Here is a 27,979-nt window from a genome sequence, read left to right as displayed (position 1 = left end):
AAATAGATTTCTATTAACTTTTAATGACTTTGAAAAAACTTTGGCATAATTATGAAATTCTTATACAGTAACCTATAGCTACTCAGTCAATTCCGTATATAGAATAATAAAATTGATGATATATATTTCTATGAACAAACACATTTTCAGTGGCAGCCTGGCCTTTAATTATTAACCCCAAACGAAACTTAAATATCACCCTGGTAAAAAAAAATGACAAACAAAACAATACATACTACACAACTTCCTTCAAAATTTAAGACCAAACTGTTAAAACAGAAATGTTAACTCTTTTATCTGCATTGTTCAAAAGGCACAAAAATATTTGTTGCAAAAAAAAATTTAATACTGAAACAATAATAATGTGACAGAAAATATAATATAAAATTTGATTGGTGAAATATCACCTACTAAAATTACATGGACCTTGATTAATAAGTCTGATGAGTATACAAATATTTTTAGAAATAACCTGTGTAGTACATTTCAATTTTAATACCATTGAATAAAGACTACCTATTCCACTAATTTACCTATATGTGCTGCAGAACTGAAAACTACCTAGTGACCAAAAGTATAAAATATATCTTTGGATACAAGCTGCATTTCTTCTTGCACAGAAATGAAAGCATTCTTGCATACATGAAAAAATAATTGCATTCATCCGTAGGAAGTATTTACATATCTGGATCATCGGTTTCAATCTCGTCTATTAATACTCTAGTGTCCGACTTTTTCCTTCGGCTAAATAAAAAATATCAGAAAAATTAGTATGAAATAAATAAATATTTGTATTAACTAAAATAAATACACTAAAGCAACTGTTTCCAAAGAGGGTTCTAGCAGGGTGCGTAGCCAAATCTCTCAACAAAAAATAAGCACCTTTTAAGTGCTTTTTAAGCACTCAAAAAATATTTTTTAACACTATATGCATTACAAAATGCAAAATAATTTTCAAAGACTTTACACGATCATGATAAAATAAGTAGTTTCTGACAAAAAACTATTTTCTTAATTATATTATCCACCATAAAAAGATAGAGAGATTTTGCGGTTCAATTTTAGAGGGTGGAAAATGAAGCCTGAAATTGAGAATATCTTGCGAGATGCAGCAGAATTGCTCATGAGAGTGCAGGAATCTCACTGAAGCTCAGTAGATGCACATGCGGACTTGCAGGTGTTTCATCAAACATGTAACAAGATTGGCGCTTTCATATGCTGCGGACCGACGGTACGGCGAAATGGATTGTGGTTGAACGAATTGGGAAAACGTTAAATAGAACAATGTGACAACCACGCTTTTGCATAATAAGCAGCGAAAATCGACATAAAGAAAAAAAATCTCATTTTCAAAAAGGGCAAATTAAAAACTTTTTAAAAACATCCCATGAAAAAAGCACCTTGAGGGGCTTTTAAAAAACTAAAATCGAAAATAAGCACTTTTTAAAAATGCTACGCACCATGTCTAGGTCATAGGAGTTTCAAGAATTCGAATTTTTTTAAACCACTTATTTAATTACATTTATATCCAAACAATAGTTCATTATTCCTTTAATTTTGGTTGCTTTTTTAAATATTAGAGGGTGCTAAGTCAGATTTTTCAACAAAAATAAGCACCTTTTAAGTCATTTTTAAGCACTCAAAAAATATTTTTAATCACTTTCAAAAAAAAAAAGTTATAATAATAATTAGGATTCTGTGCAGTAATAAAAAAAAAATTCTTACCGTTTAAAGTTCTTAATTTGTAAAGATAAAATCAATAAACTTCAAAAACATTCTTAAAAAATTTACATAATCATGATAAAACAACTAGTTTCTGATAAATATTGCTGAGAAAATTGTGAAAATCATGCATTTTTTGTAATTTAGAACGACAATCCACAAGGCAAAGATAAAGTCTCTTTTTAAAAGAAAGAAAATTAAGCACTTTTTACTTCTGCATTCTTACAAGCAAAAAATGCATCTTTAAGGGGTTTTAAAAAACGTAAATCAAAAATAAGCACCCTTAAGCACTTTTTAAAAATACTACGCACCCTGCATTATTTGAGTAATATGCCAACGAAATAAGAAATAGCAACCCATTTTTTTTAAATAAAAAGTATGCCTATTATCTAATAACAATATATTGAATTAATTATGCATAGGATAGACATAAATATTTTATGATCTAATATATGATTTAAAAATAGCTAAATTCGACAATACACAAATATGATAACCGTTTCAATGTTTTCAAGTAGTTTACTTCTGAACTGCAATTCAGCTAATTTTATTCATTTTTAATGCATGCAATGAAAAAGAAATTCGAAACTAGATTAGATGCCACTCTTGACCTACCAATTCAATCATCTGACACAAGACAATTATTGATAAAGAGAAGAGATAAAAAAATTTCATTTTTCACATTAAATATTTTTTAAAAAATTAATTTTTCTTTGGTTAATAAGTCAACAATTGCTATTGAACTTTTTTAAAGAAGATTTATTATCAGAGTTCAGCCAAAAAAAGGCCAATCATTAAAGCTTCTACAGTAGAGCACCAATTATCTGGACTAATCAGGATTAGACAAGATAACATAAAATCTGAATAATTGCAATTATTCAGATTTTATGCTCTTTGGAATTTTGCTCTACACAGAGTGTTCTATAATTTGAATTTTGCATCATTAGCACAATAAAAACACAACTTATAGTTTATGATTACGGAATACTAAATAAAAGAATAATATATTTTATGTGATGAGCAATAACTTGAGGAGTGTTGTATTATTTCCTGACTACACAATTTCTCATTTTAGTGACTAGAATTTGGTGCCCAAATTCACCGCAGCTTTTTCAACTAATTTTTACATCAATAATCCCACAATCCCCCATTCCTTTAAAGAAGAAATTGAGCACTGTATAAATGAAATTCAGCTGCATTAATCCAAAAACTGTCATTGAAAATTTAAAAAAAAATTAGCCATGTACCAGCAAAACCATGGAAGCCATTTACCAGATAGACAATTTTATAAATTACCCTATACTTCAGGAATCGATAAAAAAATCCCAATTTTTAATTAAGAAGCTGTGTTATATTACAAAATTAACTCATGTACACATTTTGGGACACTTCGAAATACAAGGCTACATTACAAACTAAGCTCCGAATTTTGTGTCTCAATGCTTTTTCATATCAGAGAGTCATCCATTGAAACATAAAGGCCCAAGTCCTGATTAATCAGGATTCTGAAAAAATTCAGATTCTGAGAAAACAGATTTCTGAATTTTGTGTCGTACATATACCCACTAAAACATAAATGAGCAAGTCCTGATTTCAGAATTTTGTGTCTCAATGCAATTTCATATCAGGAAGCCACCAATTAAAACATAAATGCTTTCTCTGTAATATTTAATAAAATAATTACACAAAATTAACTCAAAAATGAATTAAAAAAACCTTTACGAAAGACTTTTTAATTTAGGAAAATAATAAAAAGAATTGTAAAATTTTGAGAAAACGCAAAATGTGTAAAAGCTATCGAAATCTAAAATTAGATGAAATTCCATGCAAGTTCTTACAAATAATCTTGAATGGAATTGCCTATTGCTTAACCTTCTAACGCAATCTAATTTAGTGTCTGAGCAAGACCATGACAAAAAAATTTGAGGAAAAAGTTATACTAAATGGCAATTCTTTTTCTGGTGATAATAATACCTCTTCTGAACTGAAAAAAAAATTAACTCTAACTTTTAAAGGTTCAATATACTTACTTTGGATACTTCCTCTCCTTTTTCCTTCTGTTAATGACACCATCTGGTTCATCCATCATGCAAATCAACAAAGTTTGGTCACTCGAATCGAGGGGCGCGACAGATATGTCACGCACTGCTCGAAATTTACCACAGTTATTGAGGTGCTCATTTTCCAGACGGAAAAAGTTCCATACAAATCTCCTACATTGCAATGACCTCATTAATATACATAGTCTTTTTTTTATTTTATAAAATCATACACAAAATTTAATCACTTTCCTTTCTAAACAAGGATCTTTAACATGTGCGTGTAAATGCAATACAATGAAAACATAGAACAAAACTGAATTGCAACCATCACTAATGCGACCTCAGCAAGTTGGCCTACAATGTGATCTACCAATGTGGCCAGATGTAGTAGGCCTGCCATGTAATTCACTAATGCCACCACATGTAGTAGGCCTAATATAATTCATTTACCGGGAGTTGATACTTGGCTCCTCCTTAATCACGTGGCACCCGACGATACTATTTCGCTATTTTTGGGAGAAGGATGTGAACAATCTTGAAAAAGGTTGCTGTTTGGCAATTGTATGACAAAAATATTTATTTCACAATCTTTATGTGCATTTTTTTTTAAACATTAAATATTTCATAAGTTTGATATTTCTCTCTTTGGAGTAAATAGCTTGTCCTTTTTGAAACATTTTGCTGCAATGTATTTAATTAGCCAGAGTAACGAAAGGTATAATAGCAGATGATAAAGGGAAGTAAGTTGCTGAAAAAGAATTCACTGTTTGCATTTGGCACGCATTAAGGGTTGTCTTAATTTCAAGAGCGGAGACGTTTCTACTCTTATTTCCTGCGCTGAAATAAACTCTTTGTCCGGAGAGGTGGAGCCAAGTGCTAACTTCTGGTGAACGAACTATACGTGATTTACTAATGTGGCCACATGTAGTAGGCCAGCCATGTGATTCCTTCTATAATCGATGGTTACTTGCTACTGTCTGGCAATCAGAAGATAAGCCCCGTATCTAAATGAGAGCTCATTTTGTGATTGCCAGAAAGTAGTGTTGAAAAACAAAAAAAGTGAGTTTTTTCGAAACTAACAGTATGTTGCGTTAGTGGATGAGCTAGCTAGTGGGCAAATAAGCCTATTCAAAATTCATTACCAGAGCAGAGGCAAAAGAATCAAAATGGCCTTAAAATAATTAATTTATAAAGTATAGGAAATATGACTTCTTTCCAATTAAATAATGATATTGCTGGCTAGGTCTTGTTCCTTAGGACATACTGGAGGAATTAGTGGGAATTATAGGGTAATTTTAATACATTTTATAATTTCATCCATTACATATGATTTTGGTATTCAGCATTTTATAGAATACAAAGAGTCGAAAATTTACTGGAAAAATATAAACCAATTGTTTCATATCTTGCCAAAGCATTCGATAAAATGAATCAGGAAACCTGACAAACATTCTATAAATGTATTAAATAATAAATATATTAAGATTTTCATATTTCATAATTGAGTAAACACATTTACAGTTGAATTATAAAAGCACTTCTCATTAAAAATCCAACATGCATTCTATAAATGACTGAAACATATAACAATTCTCATATTTCATAATTTGCCTAAATAACATTTCTTGTTCTATAGAATGCCTAGGCATTTAATACATTGACAGTAACATTTACTCAAAAGCAGTGATGCATCAACTTTTTAGGGGGCGGGCAAGGCAAATGGATAAAAAAAAAATTAGGCCATTATTAAACTTTTAAAACTTCAAAATATGATTCTATAAATAATAATATAATGACACTTTTAAGAGTCTCTTAAATTCAAGCTTGCACTGCAATCTTTTAATTCTAAGAAATTATTATAAATCCTAAGCTGTTAGTCCATTCCTTATAGAATGATTTTAATGTTGTAAGGTAAAAACTCATAGGGAACTTATTTTCTGAGTGTGAGACACTATAATTGGGAAACTTACGAAGTATAACAATTAGCAACACTCAAATCCTTGAAGATTTAGAAATAATAGTTTGAGATGAGTATGGGATATTAACATTAAAAAACAATTCCTTGAAATGATTGTCAGACAAATTTTAAGAAACAATTTGTTTCTTAAGGTCACAATCTGATTAGGTTAGTCAAATTTTAAAGATTACAAGCTAACGATTATGCTTGAGATAATTGTTAGTTTGTAACCCTGAGAAATAACTGCTTTAAATTATTGTTAAATAACAATTTAATAATACAGCTGGAAAATTCAGCCTCACTAATATAATAAAAAAAATATATTATGATCTTCTCATGTAAAATAACTTGTATAATGAAATTTGCATTTATACCTGAACACTTCTAAAGGTGCTAGTACAGTTGACATGATATCAACATGTATGAGACCCATCTCAGTCAAAGAAACAGATAATGTCCAACCAAATCTCAAAATTAAGTCTTCTATGACAGCAAAATAATAGTAGTTCTACAAAAAGAAAAATAATCTAAATTTTCAAATAATACATTTAAAATATACACATTATATTATAATACACATTTGTAATTTTTCAAAAATAAAATAACCATAAAAATAAATTTTTTTAAACAACATAACAATATTCTAAATCTTTCTTTTTTTTTTTTTTTCTAAATTAGACATCAGGTTGAAAATTTATTATACTTTACTAAAATTACCAATATATTTGTAAATGAATTTACCTTTAAACATAATGTTTATAAATTTATTAAAATTAAAAGTCCGAAATATATAATTTATATTTTTTTAAAAATATATTTTAAATGAAACTAAACAATATATTTTAGATAAAAGATATACATTTATGCTTCTATAAAAATATTTTTAATACTAGAAAAACATAAGCTAAATACTTAAAGTACAATGCACATAGGTATAAAATATTAAGAGTAAAAATGCAATATATCTTAATTATTTCTTTAAAAACACTAATTGAAGAAAATTCTTCCCTTCCTAATTTTTTGTTTTTTTTTAAATATCAACATCTTAATATGGTTATTCATTTAAATTTTTTTTTCTGTATTCAATCATCAAAATTCAATAAATATTTAAAAAATGTGTAAACTAAATTTGAAAAGCTTATAACAACTCGTTTTAAGGAAGACATACCAAAAATGAAATATGCATATTTATAAGCTTTTCTTCAAGACAAAATTCAACTTTCAAACTTCAATTGATTCATACATTTGCTCTCCATTCAAAATTTGTCAAACTATATTTATGGATTTTAATATAAATTTTGCGAGGACACAACTTAAGACGTTTTTTTAATACTAATTTGCTGACAAATGTTGTTGATTAGCAATTGAAAAGTGCGATATTTTGAAGTTATAATGACAAAATAAAATACCATATGTAGATAACATTAGAATTGTTGAACTTTTGCATATCATTTCATTAGTTGATCAATATATTTCAACATGACAACTTTTATTGACTCTCAAAATACTATCAAAATACTCACTGGAGATGAGTAAACTATTTCTTCTCTTAAAAAAGGATTTTCTCCAGTATTAGAATCAAACAATCCCCAATCCATTTTAATGTCCCATATGTATGTATAAATGGAACTAATGAAACCAAATACAATCCAGAGGTAGAAGAAAGGATTTTCCCATGTGGAGCCATAGTCATCTATGAGAAAGAAAAAAACAATGATGTAGAAGCAAGTTGATAATATATAAAAATAAGCACTATCGTAAGTGAATCTCCATTCATTGTCATCATGGGCCTTCTATTTAGGAAGGTTGACAACTTCTAATGCCAAATAAACCTATAGTTCCAACAAGATATGATTAATAATAATAAAAACTAGTACTTAATACTTTAATAAGAAAAAAATATTAACAAAATAGCTACCATGTAACTTCAAGCAAGTATCTTTCTCTCTAAATTTTTGTTTGAAAGTGCAAATTAGAATTTAATCCAAAAAGGGAAAACTGAACCATTAAATATTAATTAACCCCTTCCTTCTCGCTCTCGTGATATTCCCAGGCTGGAGTGTTCAGGAGTAACGCACCAATAAGAATAAAACTAATTCATTTCTTTTGCCCGGAAAACATTTCACACACCAGATGGCAGTACCAGGATATTTTTAAGGTAATTGTAGATAGTTAGTTTATTTTAAACTAGATGTCAGCACTAATCAAATACGTGTATAGAAAAAATTTATGACCGCTTTTTTGAAAATTAACCGATCATTAAGGGGTTGACTAAGATACAGTTGAACCTGTTAATCTCAAACCTTTTTATCTCGAAAAGCTCTACATCTCAAAATTTCTAAACTTCCTTTCATTTACTATCTAAAATCATTGTATTTTCCATGTCTATCTGGAATTTTTTTTTTTTTTTCTGAAAAAAACCCTGTTTCTAATATTTCTTACAATCAAGCACAAATACCCAAACAACATAACAAGAAAAGAAGGTTAGATGCCAAAAATTTTAAAAAAGATAATTTTCAGTGTTAAAGGTATGTTAAAAAAATTTTATGTAAATAAATAGATTTGGTATAATTAATTTGCAGAAACGCCTGTATTTTTCTATTAAAAACAATTAAAGCACCTTTAATCAAATTTCTTAAATAAATTTAATTTTTTAAAGTACCTGTATAACTTGAAACCTCTTTATCTCAAATTTTTCGCCTTTCCCGTGGGATTTGAGATTAACAGGTTTGACTTTATTACTGAACACAGAGGAACAAAAATCAGATAAATTGAATGAATAGAAATTTTTATGATCAACTTTAAAAACATGTTCTTGAGACAATGACTTTTGAAGTTATAGCTAAATATTGATACACTCACCCTTTGTAAGTACATATAGAGACGAAAATGCAACATTAAAAAATGTAGTAGAGTATTTTCCAGCATTTACGAGGTGAGGAAAAGCTTCTCTGGTATCTCTGTAACGGCGGAGGCATTGTGCAAAACGAAACCATGCTGGTAAGCAAGCTACAATAGGCCTTGATATTAATCCAACATCATCCACACATTTATTGGAATCTGAAAGGAAAATTAAGCTTAAAAACATCAAATATCCTCTGAAATAAATGTAAGTCGAAAATGATTATCACATCTTATAATTTAAATATGCATCTATGACAATTATGCATAGTGATTTTTATGTAATGCAAATTTAATATATTTATTTCCACATTGGATGCAGTATTGGCTTTAATACAGTAAATCAAAAGTTTATTGTTATTTACAACTAAATGCAATGCCATGAAAATTAGTTCTAAATTAAACGTAAATAATTGTTTTGACTAATACATAAAAATAGTTTATGTTTCATGAAATCAAACATATAAAATATTGTAATACATAACATATATTTTTGTTTTATAATCCATGTATATTAATTAATTTTTAAGATATATTTAATTACAATAAAATAAACACTTAATAACACGAAACAGCTCACTAGCTCGAATTAAATTGGTCGTTAAATCCATATGATTTTTAAAGCGAACTTAAGTCACTACTTTGTATGTCAGTTTTGCTTTGCGATTTAAAAGGTTTACTTTTTTTCAATGACATGATTTTCAAGATATCTCTTAAGTTATTTGTTAACCTGATTCCAGAACATAAGCTCCGTTAATGGAAACATGTTACAACTAATGATAACGATTACATGAAAAATATAATAATTTGGTGGAAAATTGCTGGAAAAGCCACCATATTTTCTGTAAATCATTTAATTACATTAATTAATTTCCATCAATTAATACCATTTTCTATTGAAGATTTTATAGTCAAAGAAATTTATTGAATCATAGTTTCAATTAAACACTTTTTAAAATCATTATAGGAACACTAGGAAGACAACATAAATTTATTATTAAAATATCACTAACTGATTTTTATAAATCATCAGAAAAGTTAAAGATTATTTTAATGACAAGTAAATTGTAAATATCTACCTGTATTTACTTCCCAGTTCACACTTGTGACATAAAAACATACAAAATACTGGAAATCTACTAATACAGGAACAAGACTGTTCAGTTGGTCTGCCAGCCAGAAATCTGCAAATCCCACATGAAAAAAAGGAGCAGCTACGATTCGCCCCTGCAAAAAAGTTCAATGACAGGAATATGTTTAGTATCAATGGTTAATAATAATATAAAATTGTTTTATAGTAATTTATAATACAGGGTGCATAGCCAAATCTTTCAACAAAAAATAAGCACCTTTTAAGCACTCAAAAAATATTTTTAAGCACCATATGCATTAAGAAAATGAAAAATAATTTTCAAAGACTTTGCATGATCATAAAAAACAACTAGTTTCTGACAAAGCTTCTAGCTTCTTCTTTTCTTGATTACATTAGCCATTATAAAATGATCAAGATATTTTTCTGCTCGATATCAGAAAGTGGAAAATGAAGCCTAGAATTGAAAATATCTTACAAAATGCACATGAGAGTGCAATAATCTCACTGAACCCAACTCAGTAGACGCATATGCAGATTCGCAAGTAATTCATAAAATGATTTGCGCTTTCATACTCTATGGGGCGACAGTACACCGAAATAGAATGTGGTTGAATGAATTGTGAAAATGTTGATAGAACAATGGGAAAAGCAGGCTTTTTCATAATCTGTGGCGTAAATCAACACGATAAAGAAAATAATCTCATTTTCGAAAAGGGAAAATTAAGCACTTTTTAAAAACACCCAATAAAAAAAACACCTTATCGGGCTTTTAAAAAATGCTACGCACCATGTAATAGATCAGATGTTTATGAAACTATTTTGTTTACTATATTGAATCATTATAGATAACAAAAGTTGCATTTAACTATATAGGAAGAATATAATAATAGAAAGAATTAATAATAATAATAGAATAATATTACAATAATATTAAATATATAATTAATATTATGTTATAATAATAATTAATAACAATATTAAATAGAATTAGCAATAGGAATGGAAGAATATTACTTAACAATTTGTTGCATGTGAACAAGTGTTTTTCAAGGCATTTTGGAATGTTGATTTTCAAACATAAAACTCGAAGACATAAAAATATTTTCTGACTTGTTTGCAGGCCTTTAACCCATTTCCAGCCAAAAGTGTGCAAATGCACCATTTCAATAAGTACTTTTTTAATTAACTTTGTTATATATATTTTTCACAAATTTTATTTTTCTGCTATTGATAAGGGTTCTAAAGAAATCGATAAAATATTAGTAATTCAATTGGAGTAAACACTTTCTGTTGATAAATTTTTAAATTACTCTAATTTCACAACTTGAATTTGTATCTGTCTTGTCCTGAAAATGTATAATGATTCCATTACAGATAAATCACATGGTTTTATGATAGATTAAAGATGCAAATTCTTTAAATAAAATAAATAAAATTTCATAAAAAAAACTAGCGTTCAACTAAATGATTTGTCTATTGATTTGGGTAATGTGGGGCATATACGCACCATTTTATTTCTTAAATTATTTTTAATGAACAAAACTTTTTTTTGTCATAGCGAACATAATTTATGCATATTTCAATGAAAATATTAAATTTTATAAAATTTCTATGCTTGGCCTAAAATAGATAAATGTATAACTTACAAGAAAATCAAATGAATTAACCGTAAAAGAACAAAAAAGATTAAAAAACGGATTTATGATGGTAACGGGGAGGATGAAAAGTGATTAATGAAATCCATGATTCGAAATTTCCATGCTCATAATATCAAGTAGATCCAACTGCAGCCTAATAAAAAAACAGGGTAAATATATTGAATTGATAAAATAATTTTCAGAAAGTCATTCAACATCTTTTCTAGATTTTGAAATTTTCTTTTTTTCCCACCAGAATAATAACATGAGATTGGTACACCTTGTTCTCCTGCCTTCAGAATTACATCATGATTTTTAACTATTGTAAACAAAGTGCTTTCCAGGATTTTGAATATTTTAAGCAATTGGTCTTCTTTCACTTGAATGTGAATGATGTTTAAAAAAAAGGCAAATTATAAGACAGATAATCAAACAAGAGGCAAAATAAATTCAAAGAGGAAGGTGGCAGTAAATGACTAAACAAGGCTTTCAATTTCGACTCTAAGCAATTAATAAACGATTGTTTTAGAGCCAAATTAATAATCATAACAAAATAACACAAAAAATAGCACACACAAAAATTACCATAGGTAAATTTTATACATTTTTAGTGACTACCATAATTAGAACATTTTAATTGTAAAAACTTATAAGTTAAAAATGCATATAAAAAACTTACCAGCACTCTCAGCAACCAAAATCTTGCATGATGACGAAGAGTTCTGGTTGGATTAAACAAAAACGCCAATAGAACTACAACTAATAATAAAGGATTGGCATATGCAGGTATTGATAATGCTTCACTGAATAGGAATGCTAGCACACTCAAGGCCCACATGACACTTGAAATAGCAGCTATCTATTAAAAAACAGAAATGAACTATGTCAACACTTAGCATAAAATTCTGTATAAATCAAATATTTTTCTTCAAATGGTATATGGTTTCAATGGTTTTCCAAGATTATAGCAGTTTTCAATCCATTTTTTTAACATTACTAATCGAAGCATAAATAGAATAGAATTAAATTAAAGTATTATAGAGTAAAGGAAACTTTGCAAACATCTAAAATTATAAAAGCCCTAAAAAATGTTACAAAAGAGTGAACAAAGCAAAAAAAGTTCTTTATAGACACTTAACATGTTTTTATCAACAATAGAGTTAGTCTAATTAACAGTTTTTAAATTAAGTATAAGTAATGGACATAAGTTGTTAGTAGCTTCAATATTGTTTTAATAAATTTAACTTAAATTAGTGAAAATGAATAAACTATATAGAAATTTGTTATGCTAGGTTTAATGAGCTTTGTTCCCAAAACAAAAATGAATACAGACACATTTTGGGACAAATATTGGGTTTAACAAAGAACCAGCAACGAGTAATCAAGTTCCTTCATTATAAATTATTCAGTTATGTTATGAATTGAAACTTTTGACAAAAAATCCATTAAAAGCTTAAGCAAGATATGAAACATGGTGTAGTGATATTAATTTAATCTCCTAATTTGCAATGGCAGAATGGCAATGATGTTGCTACTTACTTCCATTAAATGCTGCTCGGAGAGATGATTTCTAGGATCTAATTCGAATATTAACACATGATTGACACCTGAAGTACGCCAGCCATACACATTTATTCCAATGAGGAACATAAACAAAATGATTAGGAGGCTGCCTCGGTAAAGTCGGACAGCAATGCGCCAATTGTCAGGAGTATGAGTGAACACGGCTGCAATAAACAGAAGGATTTAAAAACATTTATGCTAGGTTTAATACAATCAAAGACTTAATAAGGGAAATGCAAATATAATGACAAACCTGAGATAATGACAGCACATACAAGAATAACAAAGGCACCAGAGAAAAGTCCAACTTTAAATGTCACCCAAGGAGATTGCTAAAAGTTAAAAGAAATACTGAGTAGGTTAAGTTTTATTAAAGTTCGCTGCAAATATGTACAAAATATATGGTAAATTCAGCATTTTCAGGTAATAAGGCAACTTTTTTCAGAAATGAACACATAATGTAATAAATAGGAAAGCCATTACAAATTTAAACACCAGCGTTAGACCAAAATTACACTATCAATTCTTTTTACTTTAACTATTTCCCTTATCTAAGAATAATAATCTGCACTTATTTTAAATAAAACATTCCACTCTCAACTATTTAATGGAAATTTTTAACAGCTTAATCATCCTTTTAAGCAATACAAGCTTTTTTATGGCTATTGTATTTCAAATTAAAAATTATTCCTCATTATGCTGCACCCTTGAGTCACAGACGAAACAAATGGCGCCATTTGGCAGTATCCTATTAAACCAATTTTCAACATCAGAATTTTTTTTTTTGTTGAACAGATAATTTTTTAAATTCATTTAGAATTTCTTCTGATGTTTTTGAAGGTTACATATCCCCTTACTTTGCCTACCTTTGAAATTAAAAGGGTGAATACCACGTTTTTATTTTAATTATTTATCAGTTTCGAACGAAAAAAGGTCATTTGCTATTTTCAAGTTTTTCATATTTTATCAATACACAGAACCGAAAAATCCTTAATACATGTCTATTTACTGAACCTATTAAGATAATTAGCTAAATTTCTCCATAAAATAGCATTGAATATTTTTTTTTACAAGAATATGAGTTCGTTAAGGTAAGTAGGTGGGTCAAGCGATAATTTCATTATTATTCTTTAATTTCATTATTATTCACAATTTATTTTAGTTATTTATAAATTTCTAATGAATAAAAATCATTTGCTATTTTCAAGTTTTAAATATTTTACCAGTACACAGAACTATAAAACCTTCAATACACAGCTATTTACTGAACCTATTAAGATAATCAGCTAAATTTCTCCATAAAGGAGTAGTGAATATTTTTTTTCACAAGAATATGAGTTCGTTCAGGTAAGTAGGTGGGTCAAAAAATTATTTTAAATAGTACTTTTTCATTTAACTAGTGCAAGTAAACATGGAAGTTTTATTTATTTACTTTATTTAAAAAAAAATATTTATCACCTATAAAAAAAAAACAGTTAAATTTACTTACACTTGGTGGCTTTGCATAGTCTACTTTATCACCTGTGCCGGCCAAAATGGAAAAGTACTTTCTACACCCACCCATCAATTGAAGAGTTTACAGAAACTTGGGACAGTTTACACAAACTTTACACTTGGGACAAACAATGTAAAAAGAAGTTCAGCACATTTAATTATCATCAACTTTATAATTATAATGCAAATTCACTCATTTTCCAAAGAGCTATGTGATAAAAAAAAATCTTAAGATATTTTTCAAACACTGCTAATGTAACAAAAAACCAATCACTTAAAAGGGAACGTTAATAAAACAAAACACTAACCTGATCATTTAAAGGAGGAACTCTGAGACGTTTCATAGCTTTTTGGCGATCACCACCCTCTAAATGCCTGGTAACTATATTCTAGAAAATAAAAATAATAGATGAAACTAAAAAGAAACAAATCATTAAAATATGTTATAATATAATTGCATCATAAATACATAAAAAAATTATATATTACTGCAACAAAACCTTCAATCCTAATTTGCACCAGCAGTAATAATAATGAGATAATTTAGAAAAAAAAGACAAATAATGTTCAATAATGCTAGAGAGTAGAAGATTTATATAATGAATTTCTATATTACACAATTGTATATCAGGGTGCGTAGCCAAATCTTTCAACAAAAAATAAGCAACTTTTAAGTGCTTTTTAAGCACTCAAAATTTATTTTCAAGCACTATATACATTAACAAAATGCAAAATGACTTTCAAAAACTAAACTTTCCATGGTCATGATAAAATAACCAGTTTCTGATAAAGAACTTATTATATAGTGATATATTATATTAGCCATTATAAAATGATCAAGAGATTTTTCAGTTCGATATCAGAAGGTGGAAAAAGAAGCTTGAAATTGAGGATATCTTGCAAAATGCAACAGAGTTGCACATGAGTGTGCAAAATTCTCACCGAACCCAGCTCAGTATATTTGCACATATGGACTCACAAGAATTTCATCAAACATGTAACATGATTGGCGCTTTCATACGCTATGGACCGACGGTACACTGAAATGGATTGAGGTTGTATGAATTGTGAAAACGTTGAATAGAACAATGCGAAAATCACGCTTTCGCATAATATATGGCAAAAATAGACACGTTAAAGAAAAAATCTAAGTTTCGAAAAGGAAAAATTAAGCACTCTTTAAAAACACCCAATGAAAAAAGCACCTTTAAGGGCTTTTAAATAATGAAAATCGAAAATACGCATCCTTATACACTTTTTAAAAACACTAGGCACTATGTCTTATGCATAATATAGAATATTAAATCATAGAAATTTTGAAACAAATTTACCAACCTCTGTGTCATGTATCAATTTATCAATATCTTTATTGACATAAAAAGGAGCAATATCAACCCATTGTTGCCGCCAATTGGCTCCACTGCCGGTTCCTAACAACTGGAAAATAAGACACAGACAAATATTGAATTTTGATGATTAACAAATATAATTTCATATGAAAAAAATATTTAAAAAAAGTATAATGATTACCTTATCATGCTTCTTTAATATTTTTCTAAAGCCAGTAAAATTTAAATTTTGATAGTTCTGTAATAAAATTAAGCTAAGGTAAAATTCACTAAATGCCAGCCGTAACTCATGCATTTTCCGATATTGCACATTTCTTTTCAACGCCTTTTTCACAGCAAATCTGAAAGAGAAATTTTGAATATAAATAACATAAAATGTAGATTCTACGAAGAAATTCTACAATTTGCAATAAACATCTTTACAGACTTCATAGAAATAATATTAAGATTAATAGCTGCTTTCAGCATTCATAATTTTAATGAAAAACACATTGGTCAATTAAATGTTCCAAAATTCACTAATGGAAATAATAAGAAATCTTTCCCATTAATTATTTTTTAAATCATGGTCTTTCTTATTAAAAATTTTTTTGAACAATATATATTTTCATAATTTTGTATAGAAATTAAGCTAAAGTAAAATTCAAGGAATATTAATTCGTATTAATCAAATTAATGCATTTTCTTAAATAGGACATTTTTTTAATAACTTTTAATACTGTAAATCTCAAACTTTGAAAAGCATTGCTTTAATCATTTCATTAAATCATGAACATTAATTAAAAATTATACTTTTGCAAATAATTATCAACAACTCTATAGTAGAACAGGAAAAAATTTTTGCTTATTAAATATATAATTTATAATATTTAAAAGCAAGACAAACTGTTTGAAAATTTTGAAATAAAAGGATAATTAAGGTAGGTGTAAAGTAAAAAAAAATCAAAACAAGTGATTTAACTTCAAAAATATAAATTATTTTTTTGCTAAAAATAATCTAACCTTTTACCAGTTCCAGTGGCAACAACCTCATCGCTATGTGTAGCATTGTGCAGCTCACTTTTGAGGTTCCCAGACTTGCGAGTTGCTTCAGCAATTTTTTCTACAGATTTAAGACAAAAATTTAATTAAAAACCAAGCAGTTTGAAATATTTACATTAATTAATAATAATATAGATTAACAGTTATAGGTAAATATATAAATTGCTGATAAAACTAAACAAGTATAATATGTAAAATACAAAAATTTTTAATGCATAATTTGTTAACATTCATATCTAACATTCTATTTCAAAACAATGCCAGCATATCATATAGTTCTTTCAATTTGCTCTTTCAGGGTGCATAGCCAAATCTTTCAACAAAAAATAAGCCCTATTTAAGTATTTTTTAAGCACTAAAAAATATTTCTAAGCACTATATACATTAATAAAATACAAAATAATTTTCTAAGACTTTACACAATCATGATAAAATAGCTAGTTTCTGACAAAGAACTCGTTTCTTGATTATATCAGCCAACATAAAAAGATGAAGAGATTTTTCGGTTTGATTTCAGAGGGTGGAAAAATGAAGCCTGAAGTTGAAAATATCTTGCAAAATGCTGCAAAGTTGCGCACGAGAGTGCAATAATTTAACTGAACCCAGCTTAGTATATGCACAAGCGGATCCGCAAGTATTTCATCAAACAAGCAAAATGATTGGTGCCTTCATACGCTGAGGAGAGACGGTATGCCGAAATGAATTGTGTATGAATGAATTGCAAAAACATTGAATAGAAAAATGTGAAAACCTCGAGTTTGCATATTGCATGCCGAAAATCGAGATGGTAAAGAAATAAAATCTCATTTTCGAAAAGGGAAAATTAAGCACTTTTTACAAAACCCGATTAAAAAAAGCACCTTTGGCTTTTAAAAAAAGAAAAATAAGCACCTTTAAGCACTTTTTAAAAATGCTACGCGCCATGTCTTTATGCTACGCACCATGTCATGTGCAGTGCCATGTTTATATTTAATCTTCGACATGAACTTAGTTAATGGGGAGCCGCAAAGCGTTGTGACTTTGAGGAAGAATCAATTATTCAGAGCAGTGCTATTGAAAGCTGCAAGGTCAAAGTGGAGCCACAAACAGTAGGGCTCATGTTGAATCTGAAGGAGGTCAGTAAATCAAAATATAAAACAAGAAATAACTGAAGAATATATATATTATACGTCGACTTGAACAGTGAAGTTACTTTTTACTAAACAATAGCTCTTAGGAAACCAGTTATCACAAATGGAATTTTAAATTGATAATTATAATTATTAATTTAATGATAATTAGATTTTTGAATTAAAAAATATTGTTCATTCATATTAGTCTTGAAGTGTTGTTTCATCACTTTAATACAAGAGAGACTTATTCAGAAGGTTAGCAAATATTTATTCACCATAGCTGTTTTATTTTTCATACAGACTGCTGCCATCCAACTTATAAGAAATAATTTATAATCATCTTGCTTAATGGATTCATTATCGATTAAGAATAATACTACAGTCTTAAGCCTCAGGCACTTCTGTAGGAAAGGTTAGGGTATGCAGATTTTTTTTTTTTTTTTTTTTTGGAAATATTAAGTAGGTACATTAAAAAGCATTTTGTACTTTGGTGGACAACCTGGTACATTTTACAACTTTAACATCATCGAAGATGGCAATTGCTCCACCACAGAAATGCTGATATTTATGTCTATATTTGACATACTTGCATAAAAGTTGAGTTAGTAAGCTTTAATTACTATGTATAAATTAAATAACAGTCTAAGAATATGTAGGTGCAGAAAAATCTTGCAATTCTGGTAACAGTGGCTGGTCTCAGCAGGTGCTAATTCTTTTGATTTGTTTCTTAGATAAAAACTTGTAATAATTATGTTCAAAATAAATCAGGGTTGGCAAGGTTTAGGACAGAATGGATTAATCCATGGTTTAAACCGTCCTGTCCAAAACCCTTTTACTCAAATTATGTCACAATTTTATCTGAACAATATTTAAGAGGTAAAATAAACATAGAACTAATAACATATTGATAATTAAATATACTAGAGAATATTTGTTTTTAAAAGTATAATGTTTTATTAATATTGTTTGACTCTTCAATTTAAACAAATGATGATTAATCAGCAATCAAGTTCAATTGGTCCTCTCATTCAATAGTACATAGTTAAAGTTTGGCCTTGCCGTACAGGTTAAAATATTAGGGACTAAGTGCTTGGCTCATCATAAACAGGTTTATTTATCTATAGTACTACTATTCAAGAATACTTTTATTTCATTCATGTTCAATTATTTTTGCATAGTGGTGATACATCACCAGTGTCAGTAACTGAAACTGATGTTATGCCCTTCAAAACTGTTAATACATTTTTCAGTTATTTTGTATTTTCAATTTAAACTAATATGTTCATATTTAAAAACAATTTTTTTTTAAAATAGATGTCTTTTTTATCATCCTGTGATGCAGAAATTAGAACATTTTTTAAAAAAAATATTGTGAAAATAAAAGGTTAATTTTTGAACAAATTTAGTATTTTGTTTAAGAAAAATTATTATTTTTTAATATTGCCATATTTATCCTTATGCAAAAATATTATTTATCAGTATTAAAAGCATATTTATATTTAAAGGATTAGGTATTCACTTTTGTTGTTCAATGAATTGTGGAGCTTCAAAAATCATAAACCTTTTCTTATTATATTATATTATTTTCTTTTAATAAGTTATAAATTGTATAAAAAATATCAAATATTTATTGATACATGTAATTATTATGTGTACAATGGTTACACCTATAGAATTTTTACCTTTTACCAAAGTTCAAGGTTTTGGACACTTTAAGACAGTTTAGGACAGTTTTACCCAGTTTAGGACGTCCAAAACCAAAACCCTGACATAAATAGATAAACATAACAGCCAAGTAGAATTCTTAAACTATTACTATTCGCAAGGAGAAAGCAATAGGTCAAAATGAAAATCAACACCACTCTTAAATCTTGTGAAGTCATTTCGTTTGTCACCAAATTATATAATGGATTGAGAAGTACATGAAATGGGTATATTTTTGCGAAATTTGTTTGAACACTGTTGCGTCTAAGCTTTGGGTTTTATTAAAGACTCTAGGAGAATGTTCAAACCTTCGATAAACCACAAACTGATTTTATTTAATACATGCTCTACCACACCAAATTTACTTGTTAATGGCTTGGCACCAAATTTACTTGTTAATGGCTTGGCACCAAATTTATTTGTTAATGGATTTTTTACACCTACACATTGTTATTGAACTTATAAACAGTAATTATACAATACTAACTAAAATTTTATGCAAGTTAATCAAGTATAAACATAAATATCATAAGCTCTGTGACTGAGAGACCACCATCTTTGATGACGTCATAGGCGTGAAATGTACCAGGTGGTCGATGTCCACAACCAAGTCTAAAATACTCTCTAATACACTTACTAAACATTTCTGAAGAAAAAAAAATTCTCTTCACTCAAAATTTCCTGCAGAAGTAGATCAAGGTCTTGGAGTATGACTTTATATAGTTTGCATATAATAATTTGAACATATTTTATATAGATATATTTAAAAAAAAAAAAAAGATAAAATATTTTTTTTTTGCGCGAATCAAAACCCAAGTAATTTTTTGAGAGTTTCATTTTATAAGTTGTTGTGATGTAAAATTAAAAATAATGATAAGAACAGTAATTAACTAAAGATTCAATAGATATGTAATGAAACTGGATAATAATAATAAAAAAAATGCGATTCAACACACAATTTAAATAAATTTAGGTATATCAATGTATAAGTATATAAAATTATGTTATGTACATCAGAGATTTTAAATATAAGAGTTAAGTTTAATAACTAGAATAATAGGAAGAAAAATATCAAAAAATAGCAAAACTGAGTAAAAACAACTCATTCATTCATTCGATCACTCATTCATTCACAATGATTCATTCGATGACTCACCAGAAAAGAAGGTATTGATTTTTCTAAGCTCTTTTTCACAATGATGAAAGAAATCTTCATCAAAATTTGCATAATATCTGGCAATATCACTTTCATCTACCACTGTAAGTGAAACACTTATGGTTTAAATCAAAGTTTACAAGTTATAATGCAAATAACCAGTAAAAAAAATTATTCATATTACCTTCAGGTGATGGAGCACGTTCTACTCCAGAATAAAGCATCTGTTTCATTTCCTGAAATTGATAAACAACTTTTACCAAATTATATTTGTTGTTAATATGCAAATAAAATCTCATTTTTCCTCTCCTTCTCAAATAAGTTGCGCGAGTTGCGTGATGTAATACAACGACTTCCCGATAGGGGAAATAGATATATATTTGTTGAAGAAGCTGACTAGTTGTTGGTTGATTCAGATGTGTAGCACTGTGTGTGCGAACTATTGTTTCCTCATATTATGTTTTAATAAATACTTTATTTGCCGGCATTAGCCTCTGTGTTATTCAAACAAACAACAGTGGTAGCAGAGCGTGGTTTACGATCATCATGGAGAAAGAATTATCTTTTGGAATTCCAAAGTTGACTGGAACTAATTATCATCTTTGGGCCATGAAAATGGAAGCAGTTTTGAACCTCAAGAAACTAATGTCGGCAGTGACAGAGGAAGCTCCAACTGACCCTGGTAAATTGCAAGTATGGGAAGCTACAAACCAAGATGCCGTATCATACTTGAAATTGTCTCTATCAGACGAACAGGCTTTGCAATATGCAGAAGAAAAGAATGCAAAAGCTTTGTGGACAAGAATTAAAACTACCTACACTGGGCTTGAGGAAGATAGAAAGATTGATGCGGGTGCCGAACTTAAGAGCTTAGAAATGCTGGATTCAGAAGCCGTAAACGATTATATAGCTCGAGCTACAGGATTATCGACTAAGTGTGCTTCCTTGGGACTGAAAATATCTGACAGAGAATTAGTGTTCTACACGGTCAGAGGTCTAGCTGGAAAATATGAGCGCATAAAACAAGTTTTAAAAACGCAACGAGAAAAGTCGATAGAAGAAATACTTGAAGTCTTAAGGGAAGAAGAAAAAGATTTACTACAGAAATCCCGTGGACATAGAAATTTGGAATCCGCATATGCTACTCAGAAGAAGAGTTTACCTAGAAAAATTTGCTACTCCTGTAGACGCCCGGGACATATAGCAAAGGATTGTTATTTGAAACATCAAGAAGTGGGAACAGATAGGGGCTACAAAACATCGACCAGCAGAGCAAAAGGTCGCCGAAAACCAAATTTTCAAGAGACATTGGTATCCGAAAGTGCTACTCCAGATGATTACGCCTTAGTTTCAGCTGAACAGAAAGGACAAGTGGACGAATGTTGGATCCTGGATAGCGGAGCCACGTCTCATATGTGCAAGGATGAACGCTGGTTCGAATCTAAAGATGCTTGCGACAGTAAAATATACCAGGCAGGTAAGACTTTTACATTAGATACTAAAGGAACCGGAACTGTTAAAGCTATTTCACTAAGTAATAATGCAAAAATTATAATTAGTAATGTATTGTATGTACCAGAATTACGTCATAATTTACTGTCAGTTACATGTTTAATGGATTTGGGGTTTAATGTAAAATCACATTCAAACTCAGTATTAATTATTTCTCCTAATGGACGCGTAGTTTTGAAAGCTTTAAATGTGAATAAAAAATTAGAAGTTAAGCTAAAACCTAATGTTAATAACGAGGTATGTCTTTCTGAGTGTAACAAAGTTAAAAATAACGCTGAAATGAATGTAATTTGGCATAAAAGATTGTGTCATTTAAATGCTGATTACATGCGTAAAATGTGTAAAGTGTTAAATTTAAAAATTGATAATGAATTGTCTTGTGAATCATGTGATATTTCTAAGATTACCAGAAAACCTCATTCTAGTATTTTAACTCCTCAAAGTTCAACAACTTTAGAATTAATACATGGTGATTTGTGTGGACCATTCCCAGTTAAGTCCTTAGGTAATTCAAGATATTTTTTAATATTAGTAGATGATTTTTCTGGCATGTATTTTACTTATTTTCTTAAGAACAAAACCGAAGTATTTGATAAAATTGTAAGTTTTAAGTTGAAATTTGAAAACTTAATAAATAAGAAAATTAAGAAATTCCGTAGTGATAATGGTCTTGAGTTTGTAAACAAAGATCTTGAGTTTTATTTCAGTGAATGCGGAATTACTCATGAAAAATCTGTGCCGTACAACCCAGAAAGTTTGGGTAAAGCTGAACGAGCTAATAGAGTTTTGTTAGATAGAGCTAGAACATTAATCTATGATAGTAAACTTCCTTTAAATTTTTGGGCTGAAGCAATAGCCTATGCAACGCATGTTACTAACCTAACTCCTCGAAAAGGTAAAACTGAAGTTCCAACAGAATTATTCTTTAATAAAAAGCAGAACTATAAATATCTATGTGTTTTTGGATCTACAGTATACTATCATGTTCCTAAAGCTTTAAGACACAAACTTTCTATTCCAGGTAAAAAGGGTATTATGTTGGGATATTCGAATGAAAGACGAGCTTATCGTATTTACGACCCTGAAAGAAATAAAGTAATCGAAGAGCGTTCAGTAAAATTTAATGAGAAATTATTAGGTAGTAGTAATTTGTTTAGTGAGGATAAATCTAATGACATCGATGAATTTTTTAATATTCAAACTAATGTAGAAGACCAAAATACAGGTTTTGAATTTCCACTGGATTTGAAAGATACCCGAGATCTAAGTGAAACTAAAACTCGCGGTCGTCCAGTAGGTTCAACTAAAGAAAAGATTAGGGAATTAAATGAACAACGAATAATTGAAAACGAGAACAGGTTACTAGACCTAGGTGTACGTCGATCAGATAGAATAAAGGAAAAAGCAAGTTCAAGCTTAGTAACTAATATTCCGGGTAACTTTGATGAAGCTAAACGTGATAAAAATTGGTTAAAATGGGAAGAAGCCATGAATGAAGAATTAAATTCTATTCACGAACACGATGTTTGGGATCTAGTTGATAAACCTGAAAATGTAAAAATTGTTAAGAGTAAATGGGTTTTTACGATGAAAGAAAATAAATACAAAGCTAGGCTAGTAGCAGCAGGTTTTAATCAAGTAAAAAATCGTGATTATTTAGAGTCTTATTCACCCGTGTTAAGTACCGAATCTTTGCGTTTGTTGTTAGCATTATCTGCCAAATTAAATTTAGAAGTAAAATTTTTAGATATTAAAACTGCATATCTTTATAGTAATTTAGAAGAAACTGTATATATAACTATTCCCCCAGGTTTTAAGCATTTGTATGGTGAAAATAAAGTATGCAAGTTAAAACGTAGTCTTTACGGATTACCCCAATCAGGTCGAAATTGGCATTTACATCTTAAACTGGAATTAGAAAAGCTTGGTTTAAAACAGCTAGCTTCGGATAATTGTATTTTCACTAGAATAGAGAATTCTAAGTATTTTTATATTGGAATATACGTAGACGACTTAATAGTTATTTATTCAGATTTGCAAATGTATAATGATATAGTGGGAAAATTATCTCGGATATTTGAAGTGAAAGAAAGTAAAGAGAATAAATTTCTAGGTATAGAAATAAATAAAAGTGAGAAGGGCGTAACTTTGTCTCAAACTGAATATATAAACTATTTATTGCAGAAACATGGTATGTTTGATTCCAAATGTGTAAAAACACCAATCGTAAGAGGTGAGGATAGGAGTTTTAATTGTTCAAACGAAATGATTAACCAAACACAATATCAAGAATTAATAGGGGAACTTTTATATCTCTCGAACAGAACACGACCAGACTTAGCATTTGTCATGAGCTACTTATCTCAATTTAATCATAAACCTGAGAAACGACATTTTAATTTAGCTAAAAGAGTGTTAAAATATCTCAATGGTACAAAGGATAAAAAATTATTTTTTAGTAACAAATCAGGACTTTTGAATGCTCATGCCGATGCAAGCTGGGGAAATGTTGAAAATGGGAAATCATTTTCAGGAGAAATTGTAATGTTAGGTGATTCTTTAATTTTATGGAAGAGCAATAAACAAAAAACAGTTGCTCTATCTACTTGTGAAACGGAACTTGTTTCTTTAGGTGGTGTTTGTAGAGAACTAATGTGGATATTAAATTTATTGGAAGAATTGCATTGTTCTATATTTGTAAAGAAACCTGTGACCATTTCGTCTGACAATCAATCTGCAATTGATTGGTTGAATAGTGCAAAATCATCTTCTAGAACGAGACATATAAATTTGAAACTTCATTACGTAAAGGATATAATTGGCAAAATTATTAAAGTAGAGTATGTGCAAACGGACGAAATGATCGCAGATTTCCTAACTAAAGCTGTAACTTTTGACAAGCTCACTTGGACTGTGTCACAAATAAATTTAATTGATTAATTATTAATAAGTTTAAGTTGTATGAGAAATTAGTATATTTATGTTTTATATTTTGTGGAAAAATGTGTATTTATTCGCAGGGGGAGTGTTGTTAATATGCAAATAAAATCTCATTTTTCCTCTCCTTCTCAAATAAGTTGCGCGAGTTGCGTGATGTAATACAACGACTTCCCGATAGGGGAAATAGATACTGTTTGTCTACGATAGGTACTCTGTCCGCCACAAAGTCTGCGGCAGTCTGGTGCTATGGAAACAAGAAGAGAGCATTTTAGGGAGGGTGGCTTCGATGAAGAGGTCTCCTTTTCTTTCGCCTTCGATGATAGCTTGTATGGGGAGTATACCAGATTGGCTGACTCAGCCACCAGTAGGAGACTTATTTTATCTGATTCAAGAACTTTTTTAAGATTCGCATGAATATTTCTTTCTTACTTAAAATAATTCTCTCGATTCAATCAGTTGTTATTTTTTAAATACAAAGGAAAAAAAGTGAACAAATTCTGACATTAAGGGTAGTACAGGTTTTTTTAATATTACTTTTTAATTTTACGATATTTATTATGAATGTTCATTGATTGTTAGATGGTTTAATTTCTAAACTTGCACATTTTTTAAAGCAGTTAATTTCTTTTATTACTTGAATTTTCTGGAAAAAGTGAAGAGCTTAAACTTAATAACTCTGATTTTAAAATATAAATATAAATAAATAAAATAAAAATAGTTCACGTTATCTGTGCCGGAGAAATATTAAATATCTTTGTTTTGATTATTAATTTTTAAATATTTTATTTATTTATTTATTTATTTTTGAAACTGAAAGCAAGTGACCGCAACTAGGATGAAATCTAAAACTATCAATGATGATTTTTATCAGCACCCATCAAACCATCTGAAATTATCTGAAGTTTTTTTTGCTTGTTTACGTTTTCTTATTCATATTTTATTGTAACCTGTACAGTTTTTTTTCACTATTTATTAAAAACAGTTTTTATTAGCAAATTTATTTTTTTCTTAATAACCAATTTACTATGTATGATAAATTTATAGATGAGTTATTTATTAATAAAACATTGAGCTGCTTTAAACAATTTTATACAATTTCCATACATATTCCATACATACATATAAATTTTTTTAATTTTTTTTTCTAAAACAGAAGCTTTTGAAAAAGAGAAAAGATTAAAAAAAAGGAATCACACGCTCTAAACGATGTTTCAGGCGCGAATGCTCATTTCTCTTAACTCTAGGGCTAATACAATAGATCGAACAAAGTAGTCTCCTTTTCTCCCACCGAAACCAGTCTTAAAGAGGGACCCCGCACCCCTACTTGAAATAATCATACCTCGTTACCATAGTCCCCGCCACCCCTCCAGACGAATGGCGGACAGAGTACCTATCGTAGACAAACAGTATATATTTGTTGAAGAAGCTGACTAGTTGTTGGTTGATTCAGATGTGTAGCACTGTGTGTGCGAACTATTGTTTCCTCATATTATGTTTTAATAAATACTTTATTTGCCGGCATTAGCCTCTGTGTTATTCAACCAAACAACAATATTGAACAAAAAAGAAAACTTCTTTTATAAGTTACAATTAGATAATATTTAAACCAACAGGGTTCCCATTAATTTTGATAAGCAAACTTAGTTTTCCAGAGATTTCAAAAATTTTTTGACAAAACTCCAAACTATATTTAAACAATACAGTGCAATTTTTATCAGAAAAACATTAAGTTATATAAGCAAAATTGTTTTAATGAAGAAGAAGGTATTGTATAAAAGGATACTGCCATAAAGTATGTTTACAAAAATACTTAAATTGATCCCAGATATATATTTAACCTGAATCTTAATGAGTACATTGCTACCAATATGGATACGAAAAAATCCAGTAGACTTTACGAAATAAATATAAATTTCATGACAATTGTAGCATAATGTTCTAAATATTTTACACATAAGGAATTTTTACAGTCATCAAAATAAAAAAACTGCAATATTTTGCAGTTATGATTTCACATCATATTTGAAATGTTATGTATTATGTTAACCCATAATTTTGAATATTAATAGGCATTTAATTCATCATAATTAGATTAAGAAGGTTTTTTAATTTAATTTAAAAAGAGTTCCGAATAAAAATAAGCTGAAAATTCTAGAACAAAAAAGTTTTGAACTGTTATCTGTAAATAAGGTCCACTTCATTATGTGTCAGAAGTACTTATTAAAACAATTAAATAATTAAAATAATCAAAATCCCCTATGCCCAAACTTTTAAAGTAACGTTTCTTAAACAAATTGTTTATTATCTTATGTTCTTTACATAAAGTATACAATGATTATAACTAAAATTACAAAAACTTTCACGAGAGATAAAATTTTTTAAGACTACAGTAGTTCTAATGATTCACTCTAATATGCAAGAATAGTTCACTGCATGCTCCAATATCCGAAGAAAAAAAAACTTTATTAATATATGTAGACATCAGTTTCTTAGGGATACAAATAAAAATATACATTCACCTCATATTGAATATATTGTTTTCTCCATTCAGGAGTAATGTGCGCAGCTAAATGTTCTGCAAACTTCATCTTCTAATTCTAGACAATCTCCGTTTTAGAAATTTTATTGTAATGGAGTTCATAAATATCAATTTACGTTACATAATTAACAGATATTATCAATAACATCCATTCTGCAGGTGGATCTAATGTTACTAGAACATCTTCTGCTCTCAGAGTGATTGAAACTGAAAACAA

General features: G+C 28.9%; 1 protein-coding gene across 1 annotated transcript; it reads right to left on the bottom strand.

The window, feature by feature from the left end:
• Nucleotides 1–27,977, bottom strand: LOC107439042 (solute carrier family 53 member 1). The gene is made up of 16 exons (XM_087158838.1): nucleotides 27,743–27,977; nucleotides 20,956–21,007; nucleotides 20,772–20,873; nucleotides 16,761–16,860; nucleotides 15,940–16,099; nucleotides 15,745–15,846; nucleotides 14,718–14,798; nucleotides 13,169–13,247; nucleotides 12,892–13,079; nucleotides 12,032–12,211; nucleotides 9,702–9,849; nucleotides 8,584–8,781; nucleotides 7,245–7,414; nucleotides 6,096–6,229; nucleotides 3,753–3,935; nucleotides 1–744 (listed from the first exon to the last, which is right to left on the bottom strand). The coding sequence occupies exons 1-16, from the start codon at nucleotides 27,809–27,811 to the stop codon at nucleotides 678–680; spliced, it is 2,013 nt and encodes a 670-aa protein (XP_087014964.1). The 5' UTR covers nucleotides 27,812–27,977; the 3' UTR covers nucleotides 1–677.
• Nucleotides 27,978–27,979: the final 2 nt, after the last annotated feature.

This window comes from Parasteatoda tepidariorum, chromosome 3 (assembly GCF_982258835.1).
Source record: "Parasteatoda tepidariorum strain Cologne lab strain chromosome 3, Ptep-v5.0, whole genome shotgun sequence".
Taxonomy (NCBI): Eukaryota; Metazoa; Arthropoda; class Arachnida; order Araneae; family Theridiidae; genus Parasteatoda; species Parasteatoda tepidariorum.
This window is presented reverse-complemented; position numbering and strand designations above follow the sequence as displayed.